At 42.1% G+C, this 27771-nt stretch overlaps 1 protein-coding gene across 21 annotated transcripts in view; it reads right to left on the reverse strand.

The window, feature by feature from the left end:
* Nucleotides 1–27771, reverse strand: part of ZMYM2 (zinc finger MYM-type containing 2) — a 150278-nt gene that overhangs the window by 104189 nt on the left and 18318 nt on the right. For 17 of the 21 annotated variants that reach the window (XR_002828421.1, XR_002828418.1, XR_002828417.1 and 14 more), the window contains exon 3: nucleotides 625–1484. Coding sequence is in view for 13 of the 21 variants with exons in the window: in XM_014452884.2 (XP_014308370.1) it covers nucleotides 625–1474 (850 nt within the window). In the remaining 8 variants the exon portion in view is untranslated. Of the gene's footprint in view, nucleotides 1–624; nucleotides 1485–2025; nucleotides 2158–4245; nucleotides 4427–27771 lie in introns of those variants that run through there. The other 4 variants (XM_023751130.1, XM_023751133.1, XM_023751127.1 and 1 more) reach the window with 3 other exon arrangements.

Below are 27771 nucleotides of genomic sequence, written 5' to 3' on the forward strand. Positions count from 1 at the left end.
TGATGAAAGAATGAGACAGACACACACAGGCTTAGGGACAGGTGAAAGAGAAAGTGAAAACCACAAACATGGTCATGAGAAAGCCAGAATTCTTATAATGTTTTCACACAGCAAAGCTACTCACAGAATAAAATTTCAGCCTTCAAATATAAAAAATATAATCAGAAGCTAAGTAAAAATTAAAATCAGATAGGTAGTCAAAATTAAACAGAGAAAGTAAAACAAATCTAAATGCAATTACATCATATTATATTGTTCCTTACGTGTGCTACTTTCTTTTTGTTCTCTACACATTAAAACAACACAACTAAAACTAAAAATATATAAGCAAAAAATGAGTACATGACAAATAAAATGCCAAATTGTTACAATTTAGTGGTGGAATATAAGGAGTATTTTTTTAATCCATTAGACATATAAGTTTGTGATTGATTTTCTAATAATTATGGAGAAATACTGTGTTTTCACTCTCTGATTAGTTAAGACTTCAAACTTAGAAGTCAATAGAACTAATATACCTTACATAAATAAACTAACCAAGGTGGCATCAATTACTACAATAGAAAAAGCAACAGCCAAAGTTCAAATTCATTTACATGGGGTGGAATATCACTCATGGCTTACCAGGACTATGATGACTTGCAGATTCTCCATTCTGAAAAACATCTCCTGCCACATTCATTCTACCAGGATTAAAAGGTCCTACTCCAGTCTTGGTCTGTGAAGTTAAAGATGGGGTGTATGTTTGCATATTAACACCAAAATTACTTGACTGCAGTCCGTTAGAGACATCTCCCAAGTTGGTATTCTGCAGTGATGTTACATGTGTAATCATTAAGTTCATATCTCGCCCGTCAGTATTTTCTAATTGGCCATCATTCACAGAGCTTACACCTGTTTCTAAGGTTGTAACATTAGCAATCTGAATTTCAGAGTCTGGTTCTGTGGTGATACCACTATTACCCATTCCTGCATTTACCTTACTTCTTGAAAAACTGGAAGTAGAGAAATCCACATCATTGGTTCTGTTTTTAGTCTCAGGAGGTCTCCGAGGTTCAATAAAATTGGAGGAATTTTTCTCTTGCCCTTGATTTGTTTCCATGTCCTCTTCATCATCAATGACAATTGTCTCACTTACATTTCCCTTCTGAGAAGCCAAGTCTTTTGAGGAAGGAAGAATTTTGGAATCATTTCCTTGTAGTTCTTCATTTTTTGATGATGTAAATGTTATGGTTCTTTGATCAGACACCACTGATGCAGAAGATGGGGGAGGTTGTACAGGTTCAATAAAAACAACATCATCATCATCTTCCACTGATGAGTTTTGAAATTTATTAGATCTACAAACTAAAGGATTAGGTGCACCACTAAATGAATTTCCAACATTCGTGAGACTAGTTGCCATGGCCGTACTCCCTAATAAAACAGGAGTCTGATCAGTCAGTTCTAATCCTCCCACTGAACCTGTGTCCATGCCAAGGAACCTGTTAAGGAGATAGAAAAAAGAAAAAGTATATAAGTGGTCAGTACATAACATTTTATGTTGCTCTAATTGAAGGAATTTTTTTTTAAGTTCCCTTTCTTTTCTATTCTAAATGAGAATGATTCTTATATAATACCCCGGAAAATTTTGATATCCATTATGATCTTCTCTTATTCACTAATCATTTCATATAGTTTACACGTGAAACTCTAGCAATATAAAAAGAAAGGTAATTATCCAATTTTCAGCTCCACCACCTCCTCTCCTTCACACTATTTGCTCTATAAACTAAAACTGAAAACATATAAACCCTCTTACACTTGAGCAGGAAAATAACCAAAATATGATAATAAAAATCTCTGCTCTATACATTTATCCCTCTGTATTCAATAAAATAGTATGGTTTAGTTCCTAATTTCCCTTACCTCATCTTTTATTTTTTTAATAACCCCTGCTTTTTATCCTCCCGGGCTCCCATGTAGCTGTATGATTAAACCCTTGTAAGAATCTGAAATCTTGCCCTAGACAGTTTGAGCATCCACCTGTGGACTGAAGGGTCCTGGGTTCGATTCCGGTCAAGGGCATATGCGCAGGTGTCAGGCTCAATCGCCAGTGGGGACCGTGCAATCAATGATTCTCCCTCATCAGTGATGTTTCTATCTCTCCCTTCCTCTCTGAAATCAATAAAAACATGTTTTTTAAAAAAAATCTGAAATCTTTCTTGACCCTATCCTGAAAGCTTAAATCCTTATTTGCCAGGCACTATACAGTGCGCTTTACTTCTTTTTTGTCCCAAAAAAAAGTATACACACCTTTTTCTGACAGCTCAATTGATGTTTCTTTCTTTTCAAATTTAACCCATTGAAATTAATAATTATTCAAAGTGTGTATACATTTTTGGGGAACACTCTATATGTATCAGTCTGTACAATGGACCCAAAAGATATCAAATCCTAATCCCTAGAACCTATAAATGTTACCTTATATGAAAAAAAGGGGGTTCTTTGAAAATATGATTAAGGATTTAAAACTAAGATTACCTGGGTGGGCCCTAAATGCAACTATAGGTGCCTTTATCAAAGAAAGTTGGATGGAGAATACAGTATAGGATCAGTGATGGCGAACCTTTTGAGCTCGGCGTGCCAGCATTTTGAAAAACCCTAACTTAACTCTGGTGCCGTGTCACATATAGAAATTTTTTGATATTTGCAACCATAATAAAACAAAGACTTATATTTTTGATATTTCTTTTATATATTTAAATGCCATTTAACAAAGAAAAATCAACCAAAAAAATGAGTTCGCGTGTCACCTCTGAACACACGTGTCATAGGTTCGCCATCACTGGTATAGGTACAAGAGAATACAGTGTGACCATAGAGGTAGATTAGAGGAGACTGGGTGATGCAGCCAAGGAATGCTGGCAGTCACTAGAATGTAGAAGAGGCAAGGAACTCATTCTCCCCCCAAAGCCTCCAGAAGAAACATGGTCTTGCTAACACCTTAATGAGCCCAGGATCACTGATTTCTGACATCTGACCTCCAGACTGTGAGAGAAAAAATTTGTTTTTTTTTTTAAGTAAACTTGTTTACCCTCAAGTTTGCTGTAATTTGCTACAACTATAGGAAATAAACACAATCCACTTTTTAGGTATATCCTCAAAACAACCCTTGATATAGCTATAAAATTTGTCCCATTTAAAAGTGGCTTAGAGATGCTAACAAACATGCCCAAGCCACACAGCTAGAATGCACACCCAGACATTTATAACTCAATAGTTCAAACTCTTCACCACTCTGCTATATTCAACTAATACTTTCTGAATACCTACTATATATACAGGGCTGTACTGAAGCCAAAGAGACAGCACACAGTTAACAGTAAAGAACCAGGAAAGAAAGAAAATAAGTTCTTGAGCAGATGGAGAGGATAAGGTCATAGGCACAGATGATAGTAGAACTAATCTTGAACATGAATTACCTTAATCTCAGAGACAAATCAGCAAGAAAAAACAAGGGGTAAATAATGACAGGAGAATATAGATTGTATATAATTTTCAGATATGATGGATGGGAATTTGAAGTGGTTTATAAACGCAGCCTCATTTTCATAGAGTAGGTTATCTGATGAGAGGAAACTGGTTGCAGAGGTCTTAAAGCCTGGTCTAAGAGCCCCAATGCCAATTCTTGAACCCTTTATCATCCTCTTTCTCAAATAAAGCAACATAGACCACTTTTTATTTTTATTTTTAAATATATTTTATTGATTTTTTACAGAGAGGAAGGGAGAGGGATAGAGAGAGGTAGAAACATCAATGAGAGAGAAACATCCATCCATCAGCTGCCTCCTGCACACCCACTACTGGGGATATGCCCGCAACCAAGGTACATGCCCCTGACCGGAACCGAACCTGGGACCCTTCAATCCGCAGGCCACAGGCCGACGCTCTATCCACTGAGCCAAACTGGCCAGGGCCATAGACCACTTTTTAAAAAAAAGACTGGGGCCCTAACTGGCTTGGCTCAGTGGATAGAGCGTCGGCCTGCAGACTGAAGGGTCCCAGGTTCAATTCCAGTCAAGGGCATGTACCTTGGTTGCGGGCACATCCCCAGTAGGGGGTGTGCAGGAGGCAGCTGATGGATGGATGTTTCTCTCTCGTCGATGTTTCTCTCTATCCTTCTCCTTTCCTCTCTGTAAAAAAATCAATAAAATATATAAAAAAATAAAATAAAATAAAAAAGATTGGGTTAAGAACACTTACTATATATATATATAGTCATTTGCTTATGTTGCTATGAAGAGCCTCTGGAAGGATGAAGACAACAATATCACTTTCGCCCTAGCCGGTTTGGCTCGGTGGATAGAGCGTCAGCCTACGGACTGAAGGGTCCCAGGTTCGATTCCGGTCAAGGGCACATGCCTAGGTTGTGGGCTCAGTCCAACCTGCAGGAGGCAGCCAATCAATGATTTCCTCTCAGCATTGATGTTTCTATCTCTCTCTTCCTCTTCCATCCTCTCTGAAATCAATAAAAATATTTATAAAAAAAAAAAAACAATATCACTTTGGCTGATGGGACATAGGGATGGAGAAATTCCACACAGTCTATTTTGTTGCATTTTCTCAATTTTTGAACAGGATTTCTCACTTATTTTTAAAGCTAAATTTAATTATTTTAAAAACAGAGTGAGTCCTGGACGGGTGGCGCAGTTGGGAGAAGTGTTGTCCCCTACACCAAAACAGGTTGCAGGTTCAATCCCCGGTCAGGAGTATAGGAGGCAACCAATCAATGTTTCTCACATTGATGTCTATCTTCCCATCTCTCTCGCTCTCTGTCTCTCTCTTTCCACCCCCCCCCCCCCCCCGCATCTCTAAAATCAATAAACATATCCTCAGGAGAGCATTTAAAAAAAACCAGAGTGACAACACAGTGATAAAGAGATAACTACTTTTCTTTGGTGATCAGAGAATATCTCTATGAGAGCAGGTGACATTTACACTGAAATCTGAAATGACAAGAAAGATCCAACTATGGGAAAATTGGAGGAAGAGCATTCCAGCTCCTGCCAAAAAAAGCCTAAAGGGAATGAGGTCGGTAAATTCAAGCAACAGAGCCCAGCCAGTGTGGCTCACTGGTTGAGTGTCGACCTGTGAATCAGATGACAGTTGGATTCCCGGTCAGGACACATACCCGGGTTGTGGGCTTGATTCCCAGTGTGACACGTGCAGGAGGCAGCCGATCAATGCTTCTCTCTCATCATTGATGTTTTTCTCTCTCTCTCTCCCTTCATCTCTGAAATCAATAAACATTTTTTTTTTTAAATCAAGCAACAGAATAAAGGCCAGTGTGGCTGGAACAAGGCAGGTAAGAAAGAATAGTATGACATGAAACATAAAAACACAGAGCAACAACTCACCAAGGAAAACAAGTTCATTACTTAATTGCATTCAACAAAGATTTACCAAACACCTAGTATGTGCAAGATACTGTCTTAGGCACTTGGGAAAATCATGATTCCTGCCATCAGAAATCATGACTTCTAAAGGTAACAGTCTGGAGTTTGCCGTAACAGGAAGCACTGCAGCATTTATACCAAAAGGCTAACATAATCTCACACATGTTTTTAATAGATCACTCTGACTGCTACATGGACAAAGAAAAAACCAGAGGGCCACTGGTCCAGGTGAGAGATGATGACAACTAAAATAAGAGTGGTGATGGAAAATGAAAGAAAATATTAGGGTTAGGGTTTTTTGAAAAGCAGATCTTACTGACATGGAAAGACCTGCAAACATACTATAGACTGAAAAATAGTCACAGAACACAAAGAGTATTACTACAACATTATGTATTCCCCAAAATCCAAATATACTTACACAATATGTTTTTCCTAAAGTACATATATTTTTATGTGAATTCATAGGGGGAAAAAAGCCCTAGAAGGAGCACATTATATTAACAGAGTAGTTTGCTGGAAGAGTCAGAAAGGTTTCAACAAGTTGTATTTTAGGTTCCACATTAATCAACAAAGAATTTCAGGTAGCTTAAGCACCTGAATGAATAATGGGAAAAAGAGAAGATCAGATAAAGCTGATCAAGCATTGAAATTAAGTAATTACCATTCTCCTGATACAAGAGGGACACAGAATAACTACTTTTCACAGACATTAAATAAGGGTATGCCAACTATTTTTATGAAATACTGTGAACAGACTGTATCATTTGTCCCAGGTATTTATGGAAAGGCTAGAAGCCAAAAAATCAATATGTTTACTTTATGACCAGTCATTTTTAAGTAACATCATTATTTAATTCTCAAGGTATACAATCTTAGTCCCTTTATTTTATATATACCATGTTACTCTCTCACCATTAATCATCTGGTTAAACCAGGTTCTAGTATCTAGAGAGCACCATAACCAATTCATTTCAGTATTTAATAGAAAAGGTTTTATTTTATTTTCACTTAACTGTGACAATAACCCTGTTGAGTTAAATAAAATAGATATAAAAGTTTCTCTATAACAAAACAATATATCGGGCACATTAGGTGAAACTACCCAAACTTCTTTTTTTTTTTTTAATATATTTTATTGATTTTTTACAGAGAGGAAGGGAGAGAGATAGATAGTTAGAAACATCGATGGGAGAGAAACATCGATCAGCTGCCTCCTGCACATCTCCCACTGGGGATGTGCCCGCAACCCAGGTACATGCCCTTGACCGGAATCGAACCCAGGACCCTTCAGTCCGCAGGCCGACGCTCTATCCACTGAGCCAAACCAGTTTCGGCTATCCAAACTTCTAAAACAACCTCAGGACTCAAATACAATGTACAAAGCTTGATTCCAAAATCCATATTCATGCCCTAGCTCGTCTGACTCAGTGGACTGGCCTGCGGACTGAAGGATCCTAGGTTCAATTCCCATCAAGGACATATGCCTGGGTTGCGGGCTCAATCCCCAGTAGGGAGCATGCAAGAGGCAGCTAATCAATGATTCTTTCTCATCATTGATGTTTCTATCTCTCTTCCTTTTCCTTCCTCTCTGAAATCAATATATATATATTTTTTAAATCAGTCTTCGTTCCACTTAGAACAAGCAAGTGCTGTGTCTTTGTCAGGATGGAAGACATACTAATCACAGAAAATGGCAAAACATACACTTATATCTACTTAAAATAGATAATTCTATTCAAAAACTTGTGCTTTATCCAAAGATCTACAAATTTCCATTCCAAATATTAAGGCATTTTAAGTATATTTTCAAACAATATATTATATACACATTATTCTAAAACCAGTGTCCCAGTGCACAAAATTCATGCCCATTAAAAGGGGATTACTTAGAGGAAATATTTTACTATTGCTATCTGCATATAATAGCTATTCTCTATAATAGAAGTGTCAGAGATGAAAGAAAATTAGTAAAATGTATATGAAAATCTCCCTCCTGTCAGAGTCTGGGGCGCACCACGGGACCCAGAGTCAAGTCCCCGCCCACCCACATGCACCTCAAAATCGCACAAGACCCAGACCTGGCCAACCCCCCACATTGGGCTAGATCCAGACCGGCTGGTACCACCCTTGTCAAGCCCCACCGGGTGGGGGACATGGCCTGAGATCTCCTGTCAAGCCCCTCCAGGTGGAGGGCGTGCCTTAAGGACCCCCGTCAAGCCCCAAGGGGCAGGGGGCTCAGACTCAGGTGCCCCGTCAAGCCCCTCGGCGATGGGAGCAGCCTGAGGTCCCCAGCACTTGGGCGGGAAGACGCACCTTGGGGTCCCCCGTCAAGACCCACCAGGTGGGGGCGTGGTCTCGGGTCCCCCGGCCTGGCACCGGGGCAAAGGGAGCAGCCTGAGATCCCCTGTCAAGCCCGCCGGGCGGGGGAGCAGCCTCAGGTCCCCCGGCCTGGCACCAGGGCAGGAGCAGCAGCCTGAGGTCCCCTAGCCCAGCACTGGGGCAGGGGGCACACCTTGAGGTCCCCTGTCAAGCCCCGCCAGCGCGGGGGGCACGACCTCAGGTCTGCTGGCCCGGTTCTTCCCATCAAGCCCTTCCGAGTGGGGGGTGTGGCCAGAGGTCCCCCAGATTGGCGCCAGGATGGGGGACACGGCCTGAGATCCCCTGTCAAGCCCCATGGGGGCAGGGTAGGAGGGGCAGAGCCTCAGGTCTCTGCTGATTGCTCGTTAAGGCTCGTTACAGGAACTCAGCCTCCACTGTGAGTGCAGCCATCTTGTGTAACGGAGATCCCCTACTCTGCTGTGGGCACCGCCATCTTTTGTGGCGGAGTGATGGTCAATTTGCATATTCCCTCTTTGTTGTATAAGATAGCTCCTTAATAAGGCTACTTTAAGGTAAAACAATAGTATATGCTAAGGGAAACCTTCATAAGATCCTCACTTAACCCCTAGAGTGCCGGGGAACGCAATCGCACTCCTCCTGACTTTCGCCAAAAGTGCCAGGAGTGCTAATAAACCTTCAAAATGGCATCCAGTTCTAAGTCTGCTTTTATTAGTGATGATGATATAGCTAAATATGTCAATGTAGTGAAGGTTTCCTTAAGTTTTTGAATATGTAACTTCATTTACTTGCGATTCATAATTTTTTTCCTAAACTGCGGTAAAGTCAGCAAAAATGCCTTGGCAATTTTAGCATAGTTCCTAGGATATTGGTTGGCACTCAAGGTTAATATTAAGCAAACATAACAATTTTTTTTAATATGTTTTATTGACTTTTTACAGAGAGGAAGGGAGAGAGATAGAGAGTTAGAAACATCGATGAGAGAGAAACATCAATCAGCTGCCTCCTGCACACCCCCTACTGGGGATGTGCCCGCAACCAAGGTACATGCCCTTGACTGGAATCAAACCTGGGACCCTTCAGTCTGCAGGCCGACGCTCTATCCACTGAGCTAAACCGGTCAGGGCCATAAAAAAATTTTTAATGTTACCATTGCAGAAAGTTATGAAAGTATACATATGCTGAAAAACATCTGATTCAAAATTTTCATAAGTTAAATTTTTTTAAATAAAAGTACATTCAGCCAAAAGTAATTAACATTAATTTAAATATTACGACCAAATATCCATATCAGTAAAACATTAAAACTACAAATGGAAGTAAAGTCACAGATTTTTTAAAAACCTATCCTCAAAATCAAGGTGCCCAAGACCACAGCCAGGAAGTGGTATGTGTTACAAGGCATTGAGGCATCTGAAACTCTTGGAAACCATATGAATGAGTGATGTCCACAATGTCATTTTATAAACAGTCCTTTCTCAGCTAGTGTGGACTCACATCTATGGCTTTGTTCATGCAGTTAACCCATCTCATATTGTGTTCCTCTTTTCCTTCGGCCTTCTATTTTCCCCAGAACTACTGTCTTCTTCAAAGAAACTGGCGTTCACATTATGTGCCCAAAGTAGGACAGCATCAGTTTTGTCACTTTTGCCTCCACCAACATTTCAAGCATAATTTGCTTTAGAACCCACTGATTCGACTTTCTGACAGTCCAGGGTATCCACAAGCTCTCCTCCAAAACTATATTTCAAATGAGCCAAGTGACTGATAACAAATGAAGTGGTAAGCAATAATTCGAATATTGATAATTACAATGTCATATGTAATTAGGTATTAAACACAAAAGTATATAGCAAAGCTCTTATTAATTGAAAAAAGACTATAGCCATTCAATAAAGCAATAACACAAATCAATATTCAAAAAACACATTTTTAAATGAAAGAAATGTCAAATCCAAACTGACTGGCCAGAACTAAGATGGTGGCAAAGGTAAATGCCTGTACTAGCTGCCTCCCATGACCACATCAAAATTGCAACTAAAATACAGAACAATCAGCAAAGAACCAAGATTGCAGCATAGGTAAACACATCAAAATAACAACTAAAAGGTAGAACAACTACCAACTAGAACAGCGGGAAAGCTGGTTGAGTGGACGTTCTACAACTAGAGGTAAAGAAGAAAGCGCATTGAGACTGGTAGGAGGTACGAAGGTGCAGAAAGTGCTGGCAGCTGGGTGCTCTCTTTTAATCGGGAGGGAGATACAAGCTCCTGCATGCTCTGTACTCCAGTTCCGGGTGAGACTCTGGGGACGCAGACACACACTGGGAGAAACTGGACTGTCTGACATCAGGACAGGAATTCCAGGGCAGCTTTCTCTCAGAGGTGCTTGCAGCGATCATTGTTCCTGCACGGGTGCGCAGGACATGGAGACCCAGGGACCTCTCCAGTGCAGGGCTGACTGACAGCCATTGCTGTTTGCTCTGCCCTGGTGATTCCCTGAGACCCTGCCCCACCAAATTTACAACCCCACCCAAGCTGTGTGTGTCGGCTTTTGCATATGAATGGCCTATCCTATCTCTGCCTAAAACCTGTCAAACTACAGCTGGGTCAGAGAGCCCCAGAGCTTCCAAAAGAAGGCCAAGGCCGGCAGCAGCAGCCTGTGTTACTTCACAACTGGTCCTCGTCTGGGCACTTCCAAACCCCATACAAAGAGGAGGAATCTGCAGATGTCTCTGTAGCTCCTGCTGGGCAGCCCCAGACAGTGGCTGATTTTGCACCTCCTTGGAGATCCAAGAGCCAGTGTACCCAGTGGTCAGTGTGAGACCATACCAGATTACAACTCTTCACATCCATAAGAGACACACTCAAGGGGCAGACTCAGTGAGCACCAAAGCCCCACTGAAGCAAGTCCTGCCCCATGAGGGTGTCTCCTGTGCAACAAATTTTCCAGTGTAGATACAGCTGGTCATCACAGCCAATTGGCCGGGAGGTCAATTCCCAGTGATACCAACAGCAATCAAGGGTTAACTACAACAAGACTGTGCAAACAACCCACAAAGGGGTGCACCAAGAGCGTCCACCTCAAGTGACTGGGGAGGCTGAGCCACTGGGCCCTATAGGACACCTACCACACATCGCAACCTCCCGATCCGCCCGGCTCTGTGCATGACAGGGGGCGGCGCCCCAACTCCCCAATCGGCCCTGCTCTGAGCCTGACCAGGGGCTGCACCTAGGGATTGGGCGTGCCCTCTGCCACCCGGGAGCAGGCCTAAGCCAGCAGGTCGTTATCTCCCAAGGGGTCCCAGACTGTGAGAGGGCACAGGCCGGGCTGGGGGACCCCTCTCCCTCCACCCCCCCCCCAAGTGCACAAATTTTTGTGCACCGGGCCTCTAGTTTATACTAATAATAGAGGAATATGCAAATTGTCCAGGACGTCATCACAGTAACAGTAATGACCAAACAGAACAGCAGTCTGCATGGGGCAACCAGGCCGGCAGGGAGGTTAGTGAGGGACAACCAAACGACTAAACAGCAGGCTGCGTGGGGCAACCAGGTCGGCAGGGGGGTTAGTGAGGGACAACCAAACGACTGAACAGCAGGCTGCATGGAGGGAACAGGTTGACAGGGGGTTAGTGAGGAACGACCAAACAACTAAACAGCAGGCTGCATGAGGCGACCAGGTCGGCAGGGGGGCAATGGTGGGTGACCAGGCTGGCGGGGGGCAGGTAGGGGGCAAACAGGTTGGCAGGGGGGCAGTTGTGGGGTGACCAGGCCAGCAGAGGGGGCAATGAGGGGTGACCAGGCCAGCGGCGGGGGGGGCGCAGTTAGGGGCAACCAGGCTGGCAGAGGGGGGCAGTAAGGGGCAACCAGGCCAGTGGGGGGGGGGGGTCCATTAGGGGCAACCAGGCCGGCAGAGAGGGGGGCAGTTGTGGGGCACCAGGCCGGCAGGGGTGTGGGAAGAAGTTGGGGGCAACCAGGCCAGCAGGGAGGGGCAGTTGGGGGTGACCAGGCCGGCAGGGGGGGTAGTTAGGAGCAATCAAGCCAGCAGGCAGAGGTGGTTAGGGGTGATCAGGCTGGGGGGGGCAGTTAGGGGCAATCAGGCAGACAGGCAGGTGAGCAGTTAGAAGTCAGCGGTCCCAGATTGTGAGAGGGATATCCAAATGCCGGTTTAGGCCTGATCCTGGGGATCGGGCCTAAACCGGCATTTGGACATCCCCCGAGGGGTCCTGGATTGGAGAGGGTGCTGGCTGGGCTGAGGAGACCCACCCCGTGCACGAATTTCATGCACCGGGCCTATAGTCTATATATATAAAAGCCTAAGCGAACGTCCAACCCTTCAACTGTCTGAAACAATAGTTATGATGTGCACTGACCACAAGGGGGCAGACTCTCAACACAGGAGCTGCCAAGCTGTGGTGACTTGGCAGCTGCAGTTCTTGGGTGACATACCCGGAACCAGAGAGGAGAGAGCTCAATTCTGGGGTGCGTCACCCGAGAACCGCCCTCTCGCAATCCGGGACCCCTCAGGTGATGTCAGAGAGGCTGGTTCAGCCCAATTCCCGCAGGCCAGGCCAAGGGACCCCACTGGTGCACGAATCCATGCACTGGCCTCTGGTAATAATAATAATAATAATAATAACAATAATAATAATGACAGAAAACTTTCCCTACCTGGTGAAAGAAACAGGCAAGCCCAGAAAGCAGAGAATCTCAAACTGGAGGAACCAGAAGAGGTCTGCACCAAGACATATTATAATTACAATGCCAAGGAGTAAAGACAAAAAGAGTATCTTAAAAGCAGCAAGAGAAAAGCAGTTAGTTACCTACAAGGGAGTGCCCATACGACTCTCAGCTGATTTCTCAACAGAAACTTTGCAGGCCATAAGGGAGTGGAAAGAAATATTCAAAGTGATGAACAGCAAGGACCTACAACCAAGATTACAACTACTGAGAAAGGTCTCATTTAGAATTAAGGGTAAGATAAAGTGCTTCACAGACATGAAAAGGCTAAAGAAGTTAATCAGCACCAAACCAGCATTACATGAAATGTTGGAAGGTATTCTTGAGGAAGAGGAAGAGGAGGGAAGAAGAAGAAAGAAGAAGAAAGTGGAAAGGCGAAGAAGAACTAAAATTTGAAGAATAAACTGACAACAAATACATATCAACAGTTGAATCTAAAAATCAAAATAAACGACCAAGAAATTTAATGAACAAAACAAACTGGTGAATAAAATAAAATCAGAGGCATGGAAGCATGGAACAGACTGACAAATTTGAAGGAAGGCAGGGGGTGAGGGGAGAGCAGGAATAGAGTAACCGAAAATCTTACCTATGGACACAGATAGCAGGGTGGTGAAGGTGCAGGGCGGGAAACTGGATGGAGGAGGGAAGGTGGCAGGGGTCGGGGGGGGCGGGGGGGGGTGGATCTCTAATACTCTCAATAGTAAAGATTTTTTAAAAATAAACTGACTCGCTAATCAGGGATTTAAAAACAAATGAAGAATCATCTAGCACAGGTCATCAGGGAGACTGTGCCACTAAGCCCCACAAGACATCTCCTACATATGGCCATCCTATCAGGATTGGGAGATATAGCAGATCTACCTAATACACAGAAACAAATACAGAGAGGCAGCCAAAATAGGGAGAAAAGAAACATGACACAATGAGACAAACAGAAAAGATCCGAAGAAAAAGAACTAAATGAAATGGAGGCAAGTAATCTACCAGGTAAAGAATTCAAAACAATGGTTAGAAGGATACTCCAGGAACTTTAGAGAAGAATGCTTGAACTCAGTGATAATTTAAACAAAGAAATAATAAGTATAAAAAATAACCAAGATCCCTAGCTGGTTTGGTTCAGTGGATGGAGCACTGGCCAATGGACAAAAGTTTCCTGGGTTTGGTTGAGGTCAAGGGAGCATACAGTAGGCAACCAACCGATGTATCTCTCTCACATCAATGTTTCTCTCACATCAAAGTTTCTCTCTCTGTCTCCCCCCTCGCTTCCACTCTCTCTAAAATTCAATAGAAAAATATCCTCAGGTGGGAATTAACAAAAAATATATAGATAACAAAGAAACCATTAAAAAGCACCAATGAGAAATAAAGATTATCTAAAATGTTGACTATACAAGAAAGAATCAAAATCATGTTAGGCCTGGCCAGTGTGGCATACTGGCTGTAGTAGTAAATATCAACACAAAGCAGATTATTATTGTAGATCACACAGGGAGAACAAAGAGTAAAATATTTAACTGCAGCAATGTTTGACTATATTCTGTGCAGTGAGAGAACCTGAAGTCATTTTCAAGGTTCACCATTTCTTACTTCTTTCAGTTGGGTCAAGTTTCTAAGTTTTCTAAATCTCTGTTTTCTAGCTAATGAAAAGAAAATAGGATTCTACTAAGTCTCCTATCTACCTACTCCAGGACTTCTATGAGGATCAAATGAGATAAAGCACGGGAAAACACTTCACAGACATTTGGTTAAAGTGTAAAATGTTTGCACCTGGCTATAAAGCAAGTCGTGTTACTGGGCTGAAGACACTGCAAGGAGGCTAGTCATCACTAGGAAGAAGCCGGGTGTTGCTACATGCCATCATTAAACAGCTCCCACAGCCACCATTTCAAGGCTGGGCTGGCCTGTGGGCTGCATTTTGCGCCATGGGGTCTCGGCAGCATCTGCTGCAATTTGGTAGGCTGTCGCTCTGGGGTGGTGGCAGGGCCTGTGTCCCACTTGGGGGAAGCAGAGTGTTGTTTTGTGGGTGCCAGGTCCGCAGTGCCTTTTCTCTGTAAATGGCCAGTGCGCGTCACAGCAGCTCCTGCATTGAACACCTTGCCCCTGGTGGTAAATGCGCATCATAGCAACCAGTCGGACACAGCATATTAGCCTTTTATATCTATAGTTAAGATGTTTTTTTCTCTTCCTCACCTTCATCTCTGAAATAAAAATATTTTAAAAATTTAAAAATTTTTTGAAGTAGGTTAGATAGCCCTGGCCAGCATAATTCAGTGGTTAGAGCAGCGGTTCTCAACCTGTGGGTCGCAACCCCTTTGGAGGTCGAACGACCCTTTCACAGGGGTCGCCTAAGGCCATCCTGCATATCAGATATTTACATTACGATTCATAACAGTAGCAACATTACAGTTATGAAGTAACAATGAAAATAATTTTATAGTTGGGTCACAACATGAGGAACTGTATTTAAAGGGCCAGAAGGTTGAGAACCACTGGGTCAGAGCGTCAACCTGCACACCAAAGGATCAAGGGCACATTCCCGGGTTGCACACTCTATCTCTGGTCCTGGTCAGGGAATGTGCAAAAGACAACCAATAGATGTGTTTCTCTCACATCGATGTTTCTCTCTTTCTCTCCCTCCCTACTTGTCCAACCCTCCTTTCCACTTTTAGAAAATCCATGGATAAAATACCCTCAAGTGAAGATTAAAAAAACAAAAGTAGGTTAGATAAAACAGAGGATTAAATCATGAATTGAAAGACAAGTTAGCAGAATATAGCCGATCAAATCAGAGTAGGAAAAAAAAACATTTTAAAACATGAGAACAGTTTAAGGAACCTCTGTGACAACACCAAGTGTAACACCATCCATATCACAAGGGAGACAGAGGGAGAAGAAAGAGAGCAAGAGACTGAGAAACTATTTGAAGGAATAGTGACCCCCTCACACAAAAAGATATAGTAACTGAAAATTTCCCTAACCTGGTGAAGGAAAAATACATACAAATCCAGGAAGCTCAGAGAGTCTCAAACAAGATAAACCGAAGGAGACCCACACCAAGACACATCATAATTAAAATGGCAAATGTTAAAGACAAAGAGAGAATCTTTTGTTGTTGTTAATCCTCACTTGAGGATATTTTTCCATTAATTTTTGTTTTAGGGAGAATGGGAAAGGGAAAGACAGAGAGAAACATATCTACTGGTTGCCTCCTGCATGAGCCCTGATCAGGGCCTGAGCCGGAGAGGACCTGCAACTAAGTTACATGCCCTTGACTGGAATCGAACACGGGACCCCAGAAAAACTGGCACAAAATACTCAAAGTGATGAAAAACAAGGACTTATAAACAAGTCTACTCTTACGAAGCAAGGCTATCATTGAAAACTGAAAGACAAATAAAGAGCTTCCCAGACAAGAAAAAGCCAAAGGAATTCAATACCACCAAAACAATATTATCAGAAAAGCTAAAGGGACTTAAAAAAAACAAAAAGAGGAACTTAATAATTATAAAGAATAATATGACAATAAATCCTTACAAACCAATAATCACTTTAAATGTAAATGATTTAAAAGCTCCAAGCAAAAGCCCAGCCGGGTGTAGCTCAGCGGTTGAGCGTCGAACCAGGAACCAAGAGGTCGCCGGTTCGATTCCTGGTCAGGGCATATGCCCAGGTTGCGGGCTTGATCCCCAGTGGAGGGCATGCAGGAGGCAGCCTATCAATGATTCTCTCTCATTATTAATGTTTCTATCTCTCTTTCCCTCTCCCTTCCTCTCTGACATCAATAAAAATATATTTAAAATAAAAAATAAAAAAATAAAAGCTCCAATCAAAAGAGTGTTGCTGAATGGATAGGAAAACAAGACCCATATATATGCTGTCTACATGGGAGAAACCCCAGACCAAAAAGCACGCAGGCACTGAAAGTAAAGGGTTGAAAAAACAGATTTCAAGCAAATGAACAAATATACCTGGGTGGTAGTAATTCCTATAAAGGCTATAATTAAAGACAAAAAAGGACACTACGTCATGATAAAGAGATCAATACATCAAGATAACATAACCCGCCCAGCCAGCATGGCTCAGTAGTTGAGTGACTGTAAACCAGTCAAGGCACATTCCCGAGTTGTGGACTCAATCCCCAGTGTGGCTTGTGCAGGAGGCAGCCAATCAATGACTGTCTCATATGGATGTTTCTATCTCTCTCTCCTGCTTCCTTCCTCTCTGAAATCAATAAAAACATATTGTTTTAAAAACTGATATAACCCTCGTAAACATGTATGCACCCAACACAAGAGCACCTGAGTATATGAAGGAAATAATAGTGGATATAGAAGATGTCGACAGAAATACACTCATAATAGGGGACTTTTTAACACCCCACTGAAATCACTGGATAATGTTCCAAAATGAAAATCAAAAGGGTACAGCAGCCTTAAATGACACATAACAGATCAATTTGCACTTTACTTTAGCCAAAAAGCCAAGAAGCAATGAAACCAGATGAATTTAACTGATAGTTTTAGAGCATGTCACGACAGAGCAGCAAAATGAACTTTTTTTTCAAGTGCACATGAAACATTTTCTAGGATAAACCAACCACATGTGAGGTCACAAAATAAATCAATAGATTTAAGAAGATTGAAATCATTTTCAAGCATCTTCGCTGACTACAATGATATGAAACTATGAATCAATTAAATGATAAAAACAGACCAAGTTGGTATGGCTCAGTTGTTTGAGCATCGTCCCATGCAGTAAGAGGTCACTGATTCAATTACTGGTCAGGGCACATGCCCAGCTTCCAGGCTCAATCCCCAGTGGAGAGCGTGGAGGAGGCAGTTGACTGATGTTTCTCTCCCTCTCCCTTCCTTGCTCTCTAAAAAAAATAAAAAATATATTAAAAAATCAGTAAAAAAAAAAAAAAATTTAAATTATAAATTAAAAAAACAACTGAAAAACACACAAACACATGGTGCCTAAATGATATTCTACTAAACAATAAATGTGTTAACAATGAGATCAAGGAAGAAATAAAAACACACCTTATGCCGAAACCGGTTTGGCTCAGTGGATAGAGCGTCGGCCTGTGGACTGAGAGGTCCCGGGTTCGATTCCGGTCAAGGGCATGTACCTGGGTTGCGGGCACATCCCCGGTGGGGGATGTGCAGGAGGCAGCTGATCGATGTTTCTCTCTCATCGATGTTTCTAACTCTCTCTATCTCTCTCCCTTCCTCTCTGTGAAAAATCAATAAAATATATTAAAAAAAAAAAAAACACACCTTAAGACAAATTAAAATGAAAACACAACAATCCCAAATCTAAGGGACACAGCAAAAGCAGTACCTAGAGTGAAATTCAGACAATACAGGCCTACCACAAGGAAAATCTAACCTTACACCAAAAGGAACAAGTAGAAGAAAGGAAATAATAAAGGTGACAGAAGAAATAAACAAAATAGAGCCTTAAAAATATTATAAAAGTTCAATAAAACCAAGAGCTGGTTCTGTAAAAGATAAACAGGATTGATAAAACTTTATCAATAACTCATCAAGAACAAAAGAGATAGGACACACATAAATAAAACCAAAAATGAAAGACGGTAAGTGACAACAGACACAACGAAAATACAAAGGATTATATGAACTACTATATGCCAACAAGTTACACAATCTGAAAGAAATGAGTAATTTCCTAGAAACATACAATCTTCAACAAAAAGAAAATCTGAACAGACCAATACCAACCAACGAAATAAACGTAGTACAAAAACTCGAAACAAACACCAGTCCTGGACCAGATGATTTCACAGATTAATTTACCAAAGATTCAAAAAAGAATGACACCCATCCTGAATATATTCCAAAAACTAAACCCTTGGCTGGCATGCTCAGTGGGTTGGAGTGTCATCATGTACACCAAAAGGTTGCAGGTTCAATTTCCTGCTGGGGAATGTATAGGAGTGAGACAACCCATCAATGTTTATCTCCCACATTGATGTTTCTCTCTCTCACTCTTTTCTCTCCATCTCCATCTCTCTAAAAATCTATACCAAAAAAATCCTCTCATGAGGATAAAAGAAAATTCAAGAGGATGGAAGACTCCCACTCATTATACAAATCCATCATTATACTGATTGCAAAACCAAACAAAAACACTACAAAAAAAAGGAAATGAAAGGCAAATATGCGTAATGAACATAGATACAGAAAACTTCAACAAAATATTTGCAAACAAAATTCAGCAATATATTAAAAAGATCATACACCATGAACGAGAAATTTATTGCTGTTATCATGGTTGGTACAATCTCCACAAGTCAATTAATGTCACACACCACATAAACACAATGAAAGATAAAAAGCATATGGCCCTAGCTGGTTTGGCTCAGTGGATAGAGCATCAGCCTGCGGACTCAAGGATTCTGGATTCGATTCCAGTCGAAGGCATATGCCCCGGTTGCAGGCTCGATCCCCAGTAGGGGGCATGCAGGAGGCAGCCGATCAATGATTCTCTCTCATCATTGATGTTTCTCTCTCTCTCTCTCCCTCTCCCTTCCTCTCTGAAATTAATAAAAATATTTTTTAAAAGATAAAAAGCATATGGTCATATCAATAGATGCAGAAAAAGCATCTGACAAAACAAGCACCCACTTATGATGAAAACTCTCAGCAAAGCTGGAACATACCTCAACATAATAAAAGCCGTATCACAAACTCACAGCCAATATCATAGTGAATGGGGGAAAACTAAAAGAGTTTCCATTAAGATCAAGAACAAGACAAGGATGTCCGCTTTTACCACTCTTATTCAGCATAGTACTATACAGCAAACAGACAAGAAAAATAAATAAAAGGCATACAAATTGGAATGGAGGAAGTAAAATTTTCTTTATTTGCAGATGACATAATGCTGTATATAGAGAACACTAATGATTCCACCAAAAAAAAAACTTTTAGTACAGATAAATGAATGCAATAATTTGGCAAGATATAAAATATTCAGAAACCAGCTGCATTTTTATACACCAATAATGAACAATCACAAAAGGAAACTAACATAACAATCTGATTTACAATTACAATAAAAAATAACTAGGAATAAATAATTTTAACCAAGGAGGCAAAAGACCTGACCTCAGAAAATTAAAAGACACTGAAAAAAAAAAAAGAAAGAAACCGAAGCCGGGCTGGTTTGGGTCAGTGATTGAGTGTCAACCTATAAATCAGGAGGTCATGGTTCAATTCCCAATAAGGGCACATGCCTGGGTTTCCGGCTCAATCCCCCCTGGGGTCATACAGAAGTTAGCCAATCAATGATTCTCTGTTATCATTAATTAGAGGCCCAGTGCACAAAATTCTGAACGGGTGCAGTCCCTAGGCCTGGCCAGCAATCAAATAGCGAGCGTCTGGCATGGAAGGGCAGGTCCCAGCTGACCTCTGGGTCCTGAGCAGCACCTGGGTCCCCGGGCCCCCACGCACTCCCCCTCTGCCTGAGTCATGGCACCCAAGTCCCCACACGGAGACACACACATTGAGTGCAGCCAGATGTCGCGGGCCACGGCACAGCGTGGGCCTGTGCACTGCCCAGCAGCGCCGCATGGAAGCCGGGTGGGCAGTGCGCTCTCTCCCCGCCGGCCTCGCAAACCGGCTCCTGCACAAACCCACTGGGAGCCCAACCAGGCCCTGTGGTCCCAGGGGCTGCGGCCCGACTCATCCGGAAGTGGCCATGCGGGTTTGGGGCGGCCTCCTCACCGGCCTCTGGCACCTGAGCACAAAGGCTTCCCCAGCGTGTGAGCCCTGGTGTCCCAGAGGAGGGTAGCAGGGGTAGTGAAAGTGAGCTCAGCGGACACCCCACATTCTCAACCCACCTCTGTCCCCATCACCCCGTCCCCAGGTAGCTGGCAAGAGGTCTCAGCCCCTGCCCAGGTGCCACAGGAGGTTGGTCGCCACCACCCACCCCCAGTTCCCCTTCCCAGCCCGAAGCCCAGCCCCAATCAGGCAATCAGGGCCTGCCGGATGCTCTTCGCCATCTGCGGGATAATCGGCGGGGCGATCGGGCCCCCATTCGCACCCACCTTGGCCTGGCACCGCCCGCTCACCTGCCTTACCATCCGCCAAGGTCCCACTCTCGTTGGGGCACATTGGGACTGGCAGCGCCTGCAGCGCCTCCACTGCCTCCCGCAGCAAGCACCACACTGCCGATGCCCGCCATGTTCCAGGACACCCCCTGGTGGTTAGCACATGTCACAGCAAGCAGCGAACTCCCAGTTGAGGGGACAATTTGCATATTAGGCTTTTATTAAATAGGATGTTTTTTAATCTCTATCCAACTCCCTTCTTCTCTGACATCAATAAAAATGTATTTTAGGGCTGACGACTGAGCCCCGCTCTGAGGGCTGTGTACAGAGTGCAGATGTTTATTTAAAATAAAGTTCTATTTATCCCTTGTGGAAAAAAAAAATGTATTTTAGACAATATCGAATAGTGGCAGAATAAGTGGAAGCTACACTGACTCTTTCCCAGGACCAAACTGAACTGAAGGCTAGCTGGAAAAAACCCTGAAAAATGAAGGCTAACTGGAAAAAACCCTCATAACCAAAAACGGGAAATGAAGACTCAACAGAGACTGGTAGGAAGTGTAGAGTCTCGAAAGGGTGGCCGGACTCCCACAGACAGCAGCTGAAGGTCTAGAGTAGTGGTTCTCAACCTTCCTAATGCCGCAACCCTTTAATACAGTTCCTCATGTTGTGGTGACCCCCAACCATAAAATTATTTTCGTTGCTACTTCATAACTGTAATTTTGCTACTGTTATGAATTGTAATGTAAATATCTGATATGCAAGATGTATTTAGGCAAGCCCTGTGAAAGGGTCGTTCGACCCCCAAAGGGGTCGCGACCCACAAGTTGAGAACCGCTGGTCTAAAGAGATATATCAGCTGAGGGGCATTGCCACCGAGAACTCTGGGATCTAAACCCCAAGCTGGCCTCCCCAACACACAGAACCAGAACAAAGGTACCTACATAAGACCTGGCTGAGAAAAGCAACAGGAATGCTGTCTGCCAGTGAGAGACAACTGGAAATGCAGGCATCCTCTTAAAGGGCCAATGCATAAAATTTCCTGTGCAGCCATTCACCTTGGGCTCTGCGGCAAAGGGAGGGCAGAGTGGACTAAAGCTGTGTAAGGAGAGTCCAGGATTGGGGGCTCTAGAGTTTGAGCTCAGAAGGCAGACACCCGGGTTTCCTGTGATGGGTCATTCCCTTGAGTTGCGGAAGACATCTTTCTCAGGCAGACCTTTGCTATCCAGGTGGTTTTGGCCTGTAGGAAAGGCAATCCCAACACCCTGTTGGAAGAACTCTTGCCCCAACCTGAGGTCTATAGTCTAAGGCGAATCAAGACTTATAACAATCAGATGTAGGCAGAGGTGGATCGCTGAAGGCTTTGAGTGTTTGCCTGATCTACTTCTGGGCCTGGATGGACCCAGAAAAAGAAGATGCTGGTGCACATCTTGGTCCTTTCCAAAGGCATCAAACCAAGGCAGAGGGAGCCACAAGCTGTGGATTGCTGATAGCCCCAAACAAGGTAGGCAGAGCCAACCAGAAAGTGTCTGACATTACCCTGCACTAGAAATTATAAGTCGTAGCAGATTTATCTAACACACAGACACCCAAAATGGGGAGCCAAAGAAAAAAACCCCAAATGAAAATAAGAGAATTCTCCAAAAGAGATAAATGAAATGAAGAAATTAATCTGATTTAGAGTTCAGACAATAATGGTAAAGATATTAAACAGCATAAGAGATCAATAACTATGAAAAAAGAACAGTCGGAAATAAAGAATGATATAGTACTAATAAACAACACATTGGAAGGAATACACAGCAGATAAGGGGAAAGCTAAGGATTGAATCAGTGAATTGAAAGACAGGGTTGAAAAAAAATCACTCAATCAGAGAACCAAAAGGAAAAAACAATTAAAAAACAGGAGGACAGCGTAAGGTAGTTGTGGGGAAACCTGAAACATAATAATACTCACATAACAGGGGAGCCAAAAAGGGAAGAAACAGAGCAAGAGAAGGTGTTTGAAGAAATAATGGCAGAAAACTTCCCTAACCTGGTGAAGGATAGTCACACAAGTTCAGGAAGCACAGAGAGTCCCTAGCAAGAAGAACCAAAATAGGCCCATGCTCAGAAACATCATAATTAAAACTCCAAGCAATCATACTCAATGGGCAAAATCTAAATCCATTTTCCCTAACAGCAGGAATAAGACAGGGATGTCCTCTTTCACAACTCTTATTCAACATAGTACTGGAAGTCCTAGCCACAGCAATCAGACAACAAGAAGATATAAAAGGCATCATTATTGGAAAGGAGGAAGTAAAACTCTCATTATTCGCAGATGACATGATATTGTACATAGAAACCCCTAAAGACTCCACCAAAAAACTACTAGATTTAATAAAAGAATTTGGCAATGTAGCAGGATACAAAATCAACACCCAAAAATTGATAGAGTATTTATAAACCAATAATAAATTCTCAGAAAGAGAAACTAAACAAGCAATCCCATTGACCACTGCAACAAAAAAAATTAAAATACTTAGGAATAAACTTACCCAGGAGGCAAAAGATCTTCAGTCGGAAAATTACAGGACGTAGGAAAAAAGAGACAGAAGAAGATATAAACACGTGGAGGAATATACCATATTCATGTATTGGTAGAATTAATATCATTAAAATGTCCATACTACCCAAGGCAATCTACAGATTCAATACAATCCCTATTAAAATAACAACAGTATATTTCACAGATCTAGAACAAATACTCCAAAAATTTATATGGAACCAAAAAAGACCCCAAATAGCTACAGCAATCTTGAGAAAGAAGAACAAAGTTGGAGGAATCACAATACCAGATTTCAAGTTATACTAGTACTACAAAGCCACTATAATCAAAATAGCCTTGTACTGGAACAAGAACAGGCATATAGATCAATGGAACAGAACAGAGAACCCAGAAATCGATCCAAAACATTATACTTGATAAATATTTGACAAAGGATGCAAGAGCATACCATGGAGTCAAGACATTCTCCTTAATAAATGATGTTGGGAAAATTAGACAGATACATGCAAAAAAAAAAGGAAACTAGACCACAAACTTACACCATACACAAGAATAAACTCAAAATGGATTAAAGACTTAAATGTAAGTTATGAAACCATAAAAATCCTAGAAGAAACCATAGGCAGCAAAATCTCAGACATCTCTCATAGCAATATGTATACAGATACATCTCCTAGGGCAGTGGTCGGCAAACTCATTAGTCAACAGAGCCAAATATCAACAGTACAACGATTGAAATTTCTTTTGAGAGCCAAATTTTTTAAACTTAAATTATATAGGTAGGTACACTGTTATTAACTTAATTAGGGTACTCCTAAGGCTTAGGAAGAGCCACACTCACAGGGCCAAAGAGCCGCATGAGGCTCGCGAGCCGCAGTTTGCCGACCACGGTCCTAGGGCAATGAAAACTAAGGAGAAAATAAACAAATGGGACTACATCAAAATAAAAAGCTTCTACACAGCAAAAGAAACCATCAACAAAACGAAACTAACATAACAATCTGATTGAGGTTTCATTGAGAACATATTTCGCAATGATACACCTAATAAATGTCAATATCCAAAATATATAAGGAACTCATACAAGTTAACAAATGGAAAGCAAACAATCCAATTAAAAAATGGGCAAAGGACTTAAATAGACACTTCTCCAAAGAGCACATACAGATGGCCAAGACATATGAAAAAATGCTTAAAGTCACTGATCATCAGAGAGAAGCCAATTCAAACGACAATGAGGTATCACCTCACACTGTCAGAATGGCTATCATCAACAAATCAACAAATGACAAGTACTGGTGAGGATGTGGAGAAAAGGGAACCCTAGAACACTGCTGGTGGAAATGCAAACTGGTGCAGCCATTATGGAAAATAGTATGTGTCCTCAAAAAATTAAATATGGAACTGCCATTTGACCCAGAGATCCCACTTCTAGGAATATATTCCTAAGAAACCCAAAACACCAATCAGAAAGAATGTATGCCATACATTCTGCCAGCAAGCTAAATGGTTAGGGGCAATCAGGCAAGCAGGCAGGTGAGCAGTTAGGAGCCAGCAGTCCCGGATTGCGAGAGGGATGTCCAACTGCCAGTTTAGGCCGATCCCTGAGGGGTCCCAGATTGGAGAGGGTGCAGGCCAGGCTGAGGGACACCCAACCCCCGTGCACGAATTTCATGCACCTGGCCACTACACCTATATAATAAAAGGCTAATATGTAAATAGCCGAATGGTGGAACAACTGAAACAACCAAACAACCGGTAGCTATGATGTACACTGACCACCCGGGGGTGTGTGCGGAACATGAAGGGCATTGGCCGAGGTGTGATGGTAGAGCAGATGAGTGGAGGCGCCAGTCACTGTTATCGGGGTGAGCCACTGGTAGTTACTGAAAATTCTTTGCTCCTGTGTGTTGCAGTCCCACCTGGCGCTCACACCCGCTGCCGGTGCCGGTCCTGATCACTCTGCTCCATCATCGGGTGCGAGCAGCTGCTGCAGGCCCTGATCACCCCTGAGGGCTTCTACACCTCCCCCTGCTCCTGAAGGACAATCGGGGCAGCAGCCACCGCTCGTACCCACTGCTGGCGCCAGCCCCAATCATTCCATGCTGTCAGCGGGTTCGAGCAGGGCCGGCGCTGTCAGCACATGAGTGTGGCAGCAGCAGGAACAGAGCTGCCAGCAGACAGGGGCCCGGGGGCCACAGCAGGAGGAGCCAGGCGGGGTCATGGAGGATGGGCCAAGATCCACCCCTGTGCCTACCACAGCCTTGCAGCCTAGTTCCTTTCAAGGTGCACAAATTCATGCACTGGGCCCCTACTTCATCAATAAAATGTCTAAACTGCGTTACATCCATACCATGAAATGTCACACAACAGTTTAAAAAAAAAGGACGTAGATCTTTATGTACTAACTCCGAAAAATATCTAAGACATACAGCTAAGTGAAAAAAGCAGTAGAAAAATACATATAGTATACATATTTTTTAAATGAACACACAAATTTACTCTAAAATTCTTATGGGTACATGATAGTATATCAACAGAAAAGGATTTGCAGTAATACATGCTAAATTGATAATACTACTAATCTCTGGAGAAGTGAAGAAAAGGACCAGGAGACCAGTGAAAGATGACATAACAGATTATTTCCTAGTATTGCATATAGTCTACTTATAAAATTTTAACATACTTTTATCACATATTTGAAACAAGGCTACTAAGGGCTTTAGAAGCTAGGAATCAAGTAATGAACATTCTAAAAAACTACTTAAGGGTTATGATAGAGTCTAAACAAAAATCCCTTTTGATCTAATAAATAAATAAATAAGCCAATTAATTCATTCAGGTTATCTCTAGGGTGTAGAATTTCTAGGGGTAAGAAATAATCTCTTTTCTCATAGGACCAAAATTTAACACCAAGGTATTTTCAAGTAATTTTAACTTTTTTAAATATATTTTCTATTTATTTCAGAGAGGAAGGGAGGAGAGAAAGAGAGAAATATAAATGATGAGAATAATCAATGGGCTGCCTCCTGCATGCCCCACTCTAAGGATCCAGCCCACAACCCGGGCATGTGCCCTGACCAGGAATGGAACCTTAACACCCTGGTTCATAGATAGATGCTCAACCACCGATCCACGGCAGCCGGACTGGAGTTCATTCTTAATTTCTTCTCCTCTCTTCATCCGCAGCCTTGTCATCCATCCCCAAGACTCTATTCTACTTCCAAAATAAATCTTGAAACTGCCCACTTTTATATCTTCTGACACCCCTCTAGCCCTTGAAATTATTATTTTTCTGCTGGATTACTTTTTTAAGATTCCCCAATTACTTTTCACATGGCTTTCCAGTGTACTAGGTGTACCAGTTAATAATGCGGATTTTTTTCAATAGATGGAGTTACACATATGTTGATATATATGCGATTTGATATGTATGCTATTTTGCTGTATTGACAGCAAGCTTCAAAACTTCATATGTCAAATTTTCTGAAGGTGTTAACATCATAGATATTTTTATGCTTAAAAATGGCGAATTTCGTGCCAAAAAAAGAGCATTTGCGAAAGTTTCAATTCATTACTCTATTTTGAAGAAAAAGTTATCATGTACTTCGAGAAGCTTATGGTGAACATGCTCCATCTCAAGATACTGTGAACCCTGGCTGAAAAGCTTTAAAAGTGATGATTTCAATGTGAAAGACAAAGAAGGTACAGGTCAACCGAAAAAGTTTGAAGACCAACAATTTTAAGCATTATTGGATAAAAATGCATGTCAAACTCAAAAACAACTTGCAAAAAGATTAAACGTTGCTCAGCAAACAATTTCTGATTGTTTACAAGCAATGGGAAAAATTTTAAAGGAAGGAAAATGGGTGCCACATCAATTGAACGGAAGACAAATGGAAAACCAAAAAGTCATCAGTAAAATGTTGCTTCAACAGCACAAAACAAAGTCTTTTTTGCATCGAATTGTGACTGGCGATGAAAAATGGATTTATTTTGAGAATCCCAAACGCACAAAATCATGGGTTGATCCAGGTCAACCATCAACATCGACTACAAGGCCAAATCGCTTCGGAAAGAAGACAATGCTATGCGTTTGGTGGGATCAGGAAGGTGTGGTGTATTATGAGCTTCTAAAGCCAGTTGAAATCGTTAATACTGATCGCTACCGACAACAAATAATCAATCTGAACCACGCTTTGATCGTGAAACGACCAGAATGGGCCAGAAGACACAGCAAAGTAATTTTGCTTCATGATGACGCACTATCACACACTTCAAAACCAGTTAAAGACACCTTAAAAGATCTTGCCTGGGAAGTATTAACCCACCTGCTATATTCACCAGACCTTGCTCCTTCAGATTACTTGTTCTGATCGATGGCACACGCACTTTCTGAGCAGTACTTCAAAACATTCGAAGAAGTGGAAAATTGGGCCTCTGAATGGTTTGCCTCAAAACAAGAAAAGTTCTACTGGGACAGTATCCACAAATTACCTGAAAGATGGGGAAAATCTATAGCTAGCGATGGACATTACTTTGAATAAATCACTTCTGATGTTTCTTTTGAAACTATTGTGTTTTCTTTGATTACAAAATCCGCCATTATTAACTGGTACA

Source organism: Myotis lucifugus, unplaced genomic scaffold (assembly GCF_000147115.1).
Source record: "Myotis lucifugus unplaced genomic scaffold, Myoluc2.0 scaffold_19, whole genome shotgun sequence".
In the NCBI taxonomy this organism is placed as follows: Eukaryota; Metazoa; Chordata; class Mammalia; order Chiroptera; family Vespertilionidae; genus Myotis; species Myotis lucifugus.